The sequence below is a fragment of the Herpailurus yagouaroundi genome, unplaced genomic scaffold (assembly GCF_014898765.1).
Source record: "Herpailurus yagouaroundi ecotype Mexico unplaced genomic scaffold, PumYag 160, whole genome shotgun sequence".
Classification (NCBI taxonomy): Eukaryota; Metazoa; Chordata; class Mammalia; order Carnivora; family Felidae; genus Herpailurus; species Herpailurus yagouaroundi.
This window is the reverse complement of record NW_024412401.1, coordinates 44,641,340-44,648,977: the sequence shown is the minus strand read 5'-3', so window position 1 is coordinate 44,648,977 and position 7,638 is coordinate 44,641,340. Positions and strand designations below refer to the sequence as shown.

At 48.2% G+C, this 7,638-nt stretch overlaps 1 protein-coding gene across 14 annotated transcripts in view; it reads left to right on the top strand.

Annotated features, from left to right (window-relative positions):
• Positions 1-7,638, top strand: part of TTLL11 (tubulin tyrosine ligase like 11) — a 245,870-nt gene that overhangs the window by 202,578 nt on the left and 35,654 nt on the right. The window contains exon 9 of one of the 14 annotated variants that reach the window (XM_040482198.1): positions 4,127-4,541. The exons of the other annotated variants lie outside the window; for them this stretch is intronic. Within the exon in view, the coding sequence (XP_040338132.1) occupies positions 4,127-4,178 (52 nt within the window). The 3' untranslated portion in view covers positions 4,179-4,541. Of the gene's footprint in view, positions 1-4,126; positions 4,542-7,638 lie in introns of those variants that run through there. 14 annotated transcript variants of the gene reach the window in all.

The window sequence follows — 7,638 nt, the reverse complement described above, 5'->3', positions numbered from 1 at the left end:
AAAGCCCAGTGGAAAGAGTCCAGGCTTTGAATCTGGTTTCAGGACCAATCACATTACTTAATAGCTGTGTGGCTTTGGGCAAATCCCTCACCTTCTCCAAGGCTCAGTTCCCTCGTCTATAAAATGGGAACAATCTCTCCTGCCTTTCAGGGTTATTATGGGGTTGGGATGTAATACATCCTCAAGCACCTGACCCAGAGCCTAGTTTACTGGAGCTATTTGTTAGGTGGGAGTCTTGTGACTATTATTTCCATTAGACAATGGGAATTCTCAAGAAAGTCAACAGACGCATGTTGTTACTTCCCTGAAAATACTACCTGATACCTTCTGACTCATTTAGGAATTGCATTTGACTCATTGTAATAGATACTCATCTATAAAGGGTTTAAAATAACAAGATTAATTTTCTCTCATATAATAGGAAGCTTGACAGTGGGGATCCTAGGCTGGTTAATGACTCCACAATGTGATCATGCCCCACTTTCTTTTTGTCTTTCTGTTCATCCATCCTAAGCATGTGCTTTCAAGCTTCAGGGTTGCCTCAGAGTCACAATATGGCTGCTCAAAATCCAGCCATCATGGTCGAGTTCCAGGCAGGAAGAAGGAAGAATGGAGGAAAAGCAGAAGGCCATAGAAGAAGGGGGCGGGGAGAGATTTGAAAAAAATAGCTTACCGTAAGAATCACACTCTTGGTTGCCTCCAGGGTCAGGCAGGAAGCATAAGCCAGTGGGTGGGATCTGGAAGGTTGCGGAGGGGACATCCCTGGATAAAAGGAAAGGCTGCTGCTGGGCTAGTGTCACCAGAGCTTTTGATTTTCCAAGAGAAGCTAGAAATGCTGATTTTTTAAAGTTTTGATTGATTGATTGATTGATTGATTGGCTTAGAGCAGGGAGGGGCAGAGAGAGGAACAGAGAGAGAATCCCAAGCAGGTTTCCCACTATCAGTGTAGAGCCGGACGTGGGGCTTGATCTCACGAACCTCGAGATCATGACCTGAGCTGAAATCAAGAGTTCACACTTAACCAACTGAGCCACCCAGGCGCCCCTAGAAATGCTGATTTTTATATAAAATCTCAATACGTGCATATCCACGTTGGCTATTCAGAAAATAATTTTGAAACACTGGGTGGGTTCAATCAAAGTGTGACTGACCACAGAGCCCACCGGCGTGTGAGCTCCGGCATGAGAGGTGGGGAACGTACCCAGAGGGCTGCTAGGCTCATTCACGATCTTGAGAAGAAAACAGAACTGAGAATGGTTCTAGCAAAGGGGACTCCTAAAACACTCTCAGACTGGAACCGAGTAATATCAAAACTATCGCTTCAGATCTGTCTCTGTGTGATAGGCCTTATGATTTTTCCATCCTTTTTTTTTTCTGAATAATTAAGGGCATTTGCCAGTAAAACCGATTTTGGTGAGGTTGGAGGCCCTCAGGTCACCGTCTGTTGCAGCACGGTCCGCGGGAGCCTTGGTGCCCTGAGTAGGGGGAACAATGTCTTCAGGTGGGGAGCCGGACTCCGGCAGTGAGCCCCTCTCCCCTCCTTCCACACCCACCCAGCCAGTGTCCTGCAGAAAGAAGTGGAGAAAATGTTGCACAATCATTAATAGATTTTTCCTTTTGAAATATACCAAGAGATCCCGACAGCAACTTAATCGTAAAAGATGATACTCTGCACTTAGATTTATCGGAGTATGTTCAGTCTTGCCAGCTAAATTTAACAGCAAGCGTTTTCTCTTGCTAACAACTGCTCACTCTCTCTCTCCTTTCCACTTCGGTTTAAATTTTGCTTCATTATGAATTAATAATATTTATGCCATATGTTAAATCGAGCCAAGTGCCCTTCTCTGGAGCACTGCGCAGGAGACGTACTTGCTGGCTAGATATACACTCCTCTCAGATCTCCCACACAAACGACAGAAGCTGAACTTGGCTTTCACCTGGACGACCCACTCTTTCTCTCCAAGTTCCTTAAAGAGAACAGGAGGGAACAAAACAAACATCCGACTGAATTTATTTTCAGTGACCATCTCTCATAATGTGCTGCATAGATCAGCAGTTTTAGGAGTGAATTATGCTAATGCCAGTCTGGCCACATTCTACTTTTCTTTTCTACCAAGAAATGAGAAATAATGAACTGTCGTTCCCTTGTCTAGACTTAACTCATCGAACCAGCTTTTCATGTCGTTTCCCCAGGAGGCACATAATAGTAGCACATATTACCGTGAATTAAGCGCCTCTTTTTTCTCTCCCCCCCCCCCCGCCTTTTTTTTTATGTCATAATAATTCCTGGGGCGTGGAGACTTCTCTTTCTTTGAGAAATAGAAATGGTCTGATTCTTCAACTTGACAGCTTTCTTTTTCTTTTTCTTTTTTTTTTTTTTAAACATTTTTCAACGTTTTTTATTTATTTTTGGGACAGAGAGAGACAGAGCATGAACGGGGGAGGGGCAGAGAGAGAGGGAGACACAGAATCGGAAACAGGCTCCAGGCTCCGAGCCATCAGCCCAGAGCCTGACGCGGGGCTCGAACTCCCGGACCGCGAGATCGTGACCTGGCTGAAGTTGGACGCTTAACCGACTGCGCCACCCAGGCGCCCCTTGACAGCTTTCTTTGAGGGAAATGCATTTTTGCTGTTTTCCTTCCATTGGATTACTAATCTGGGGGGCTTTCTCTGTAGCTCACTAAGAACACACTTTCCAAATGTATCCTACATCAGAATTTGACATCAGTTTGCACGTGCTGGCGTTTTCCATTTCCACAGCCTGAACGTTAAACACTTTGCCGAAACCAGGTTCGTTTCTGGGAAATGGAGGCCACTTGGAGGGCCCTGCTCAGCCCCTTTGTGGTTTTTGATCCTGGTCTCCTTTCAAATTAGAGAATGGTTTTTCTCTTTTTCCTTTTCCCCCCCCTTCCATTCCCTTTTCTCATAGGGAGATATTAATATGTTTCATAATGGGTAGCTGTGGGGGGTTTTATGCTCCGAGAGGCAACGTGGTGTGTTAGAATGTTCTGGAATAGAAGTGTAAAGGGCCTTGTCTCCCCTTCTGTCATTAACTCCTTCCGTGACTTTGAAAAATCCCCCTGTTCTGTGATGATCTCTATCCAGCAATATTGTGAGATCCTATGCCTGTGATAGCAATAGCCTTTAAAAATATACATGTTATATTGGGGCGCCTGGGTGGCGCAGTCGGTTAAGCGTCCGACTTCAGCCAGGTCACGATCTCGCGGTCCGTGGGTTCGAGCCCCGCGTCGGGCTCTGGGCTGATGGCTCAGAGCCTGGAGCCTGTTTCCGATTCTGTGTCTCCCTCTCTCTCTCTGCCCCTCCCCTGTTCACGCTCTGTCTCTCTCTGTCCCAAAAATAAATAAAAATGTTGAAAAAAAAATTAAAAAAAAATATATACATGTTATAAACCAGAATCGTCATTTTCCCTCCTAGATATTTAGTGTTGGGTTTTTTTTTTTTTAATTAACAAATATTGATTACTTGTTAGCCTTCACCTTATAGAAAACTCCCCAGGAAAAAAGAAGCTTCTTTTATTTCACAGAGAAGGAAGAATGCGAAGGAAATTCTATAAATAGAATTTTGTAGAGTGGAAAAAGTTGGTTTCTAAATTTCCCATGAGATGTCAGTAGTTGTTGAGAGGAAATGAGGATGGTGATTTCAGATCTTTCTAAACTTGGGCTCCTACTGAACTTGAATGATTTGTGATTGTCTCCCACCATATGTGCCCAAATTCCTGTGATTCTGGGAGGAAAACAAAAACAAGAAAAGAAAACATTTCTTCGAAGTGGTTCTACATCATGGAGGAGGGCTGGGAGCCGTCATCTGTTACTTCCCCATGTGTGCCAGGTACTGGGCTAGTCCTTAAAATGGTTTTGTATGGTGAGTAGCGGTTTCCTTGTTGTACAAATAAGGAAATGCTGATGCAGAGAGCTTCAGTGACTTGTTCAAGGTCACGTCACAAAGTCAAGATTCAAAGTCCTGTGCATTTGACTCAGCTCTTTTTTTTTTTTTTTTTCCATACACATTTCCAGTCTATCCTTTCTCAAGAATTGTTCTGGTTTCTCATGTTACCATATTTCTTGGACTTCTCTTCCACTAAAGAATTTACTCCTCTACTCCTTAGTTATCTGAGGAACTGCATCCCAGGGCATAAGAGGAAATGCTACCAAGCTTAAGAGCTACCAAGGCTTCATGTTTTTACCCCAGACTCTGAGATCTCTTCCACCCTCTGAGAGTGGTATCCAAGACAGATTGTGCTCTGCGTCACTCACTGGGCTCAGAATCCCACCTACACATCGTGGACACAAAATCAATTCTGCACCGAGTGGATGGATAGGTGAAAAAGTCATTCGAAAGTCTTGACCCTCCAAACAAGGAGGCTTTTCCTGTTTGGGTCAATGAGGATGTTGAGTGGCCATGGGGACAAACCTAGGAGAATCTGTCTCCAAGTGACCGTGGTTGTCTTCCCCCAGCCTTATATCCCAAAGCTTCCCAACAGGGTCTCTCTAGAGGCTCTGGCCTTACTGGGCCCTGCCTGGGACTATGTCTCAAATCCCGGGTTCTTTTTTTTTTTTTTTTTTAATTTTTTTTTCAACGTTTATTTATTTTTGGGACAGAGAGAGACAGAGCATGAACAGGGGAGGGGCAGAGAGAGAGGGAGACACAGAATCGGAAACAGGCTCCAGGCTCTGAGCCATCAGCCCAGAGCCCGACGCGGGGCTCGAACTCATGGACCGCGAGATCGTGACCTGGCTGAAGTCGGACGCTTAACCGACTGCACCACCCAGGCGCCCCTCAAATCCCGGGTTCTTACTGCAGCCCTGGGCTGGGCCATCTCCCTACATCTCCCCAGAGCTCCTAAGTCCACTACTCTGTCCTCCAAGGGAGGACTGGATGTGAATCCCAGCTGTGTGATCTTGGGTAAGTTATGTCCCTTTTCTTGAGTCTCAGCTTACCTGTCCCTGGAATGCGACTAAGAGTACTTCCTTTGTAGGGTGGTTGTAAAGATGGACAGGAAAGGGCCTGGCATACTAAATGGGTGCCCGAGAAATGAAAGAATCAAAATTCTTTTAAAGCATCTCCTGTCTCCTGCAGCCAGCATGGGTCCCTCCTTCCCCTGTCCCCATACCAGATGTTACAATCAACTGTATTTGCAGGCATCACTAGGGAGGATGAGTTACCTCGGAAAAGGGATAAACGGAGAATTCTCTTTGGTAAATTACAGCCCCTGCTAAAGGTTTGACACTTCTATTTTCTACCTGTCAGAAAAAAATAACTATATACCAGTGGTCAGTTTGGTTTCCCTTTTTATACTCCATTAACCCATAGAGCAAGCCAGGCAGAGCTCCTGTCCCATGGGGGAGCAGGTAGTCCAGAGGACACTGATGCAATAATTAGAGAGAAGTGGTGGCCCTTCCTAATGAAGCTTGGAAAATGAGCAGCGCAGGTTGTTGGAACACCTTGGGAGAGACTGGAGCGTCGTCTCCGGTGGAGCCCAATAGAGATAGCCATCTTGGTGACAGGCGACATGAAAAGCTCTGCGTCCATTGACATGTTGTTACCGGGGTTCAATAGCTGTGCGCTGATGTGTTTGAAGTCCGCCACCAGTGACTTGTGATTGAAATACGGAGCAGGAGCCCAGGAGGAAGCAGGATGTGAATTGATGGCCTGAGAAATACTATTGGCAGGGAAGAAAGGAAGGAAGAGGGAGGGCGGGAGGGAGGGAGCCAATGTGCTGGCATATAAGGAACACCAGCCTTGTCTGGGCACCATGCCGGGCACACTCACGGCCTCCATCGTCGGGTGTGTGTGGGTTTGGAGGGGGGCCTCGGGGGTGCCCAAATCCTGCTTGCCAATCAACCCCTCTCCTGTCGGGCTTCTAAGGGACCTATTCACACGAGGGCTGATGACAAATGGGAAATCAAAGAACCACTTTATCATTAGCTGGGGCAACGGATGAGGCCATATTTGGAGAGTTGAAAGCAGCATTGAGCGTAATTCGGCCAAACGGACAGCTGGCCCAGAGGTATGACTCCACGATCGCGAGGGCAAATCCAGCTTGTGTTGGGACTCGCTTTCCAGCTCGACCCTGTTCAGGAAGGTGGTGCATCTGGACAAGCCAGGGGCTACCTTTAGTCTGGATGGAGAGCCCGGGGCCCTGACATCCAGACGCTCTGACTGGTGAGCTCCGTTTCTCCAGAATGGAGGGGGCCGCTTGCTGAAGGGTCAGCCCCAAGCAGCCTCCGAAGATCCCACGCTGTAGCTCTGGAGGAGGAAACGAAAAGTGGGGAGCGGTTGGGAAGACAACCAACAACGGTGGGCCAACCGGGCGCCAGGCACCATGCCGGGTCCTTGGCCCGCACCGCCTCATCCTTCTTCACCACCGCCATGGGGGCGGATACTATTCTCTTCATTTTAGGTAGCAGCAAATAAAGGCACTGAAGGTTTAAGTAAATGCTCACGGTCACATAGCTAGAAAAAGCAGCAGAGCCAGGGTTTCTATCCTGGTCTGTCTGATGCCCAAATCACGCTCTTTTCAGTGTGCCAGACTGCCTCCCCACATCTCCAGACCAAAAAACAAAACAAAACAAAAAACCCCAAAACCTAGAGGGGAGGCAGAGGATTGCAAACATGCCTTTGTGGCTTGGACAGGGAGCAGATGTGGGGCTGAAAACCTGGTTACCTTGGCCTCTGTGCACTGGAGGAAATAAACCAGAGGAGCCTCCGAAAGTCTGACGCCAGCCTCTCCCCACCCCTGCTGCTTCCAGGTGACTCCCCAAAGTCAGGACTGAGCGTGGAGGGGTGTGGACCAGCCGCGTTCATCTGCACTGGGAGTCTCGGGCTCACCGTTCGGGACCCACCTGAAATCTTCAGGTGACAGATTCCGATGGGTGACGTGCAGGAACCTCCAGCCCCTGTCTGTAGGTTTGGGCCCAGGGATGCATCCGGGAAGCATTCCAGTGGGGAATCACTTCCGGACAGAAGCGGCATCTTCCGTCTGTTTGGGTGACAGTGCTGTTTTCGTTGGGCCGTCCGAGTGTGCCACTGTCGGCCGCCTGGGCACTGGTAAGAGAGCACGGTGCCCAGGTCCAGCCTTTCTCTCTCTTCCCAGAGACGAACGCACGTGAAGGTGAAGAGGAGCAGAGGTGCATGTCCGAAACGAGGAATTCCCTTTCCCTCTCGGAGCAGGCAGAGACCTCCCCTGGCCTGTGTGCAACAGGCCGATCCCCAGCGGCTGCAGAAAAGACTGACTATTTTACAGGGGAGGAACGTGAGGTTCCGGAAGGGGAGCTGGATTAGCCGGGACCATTAGCTTCTAAGTGGCGGAGCCATTCAACTCAAGACTGGCCGTGTCCGGGCGCCTGGGTGGCTCAGTCGGTTGAGCGTCTGACTCTTAATTTCAGCTCAGGTCATGACCCACAGGATGTCCGTGCGGAGCCTGCTTGAGATTTTCTCTCTCTCTCCCTCTGCCTCCTCTCCCCTGCCTGTGCGTGCGCACTCTCTCTCTCTCTCTCTCTCTCTCTCTAAAAAAAAACTTGTCATCCTAAAGTCCTTGCTCTTTCCAGCCCTTTAGAATTAACCAAATTACAGGAACCCACATGATCTAATCTCAGCTTACATTTTCAGCCTTCTCTT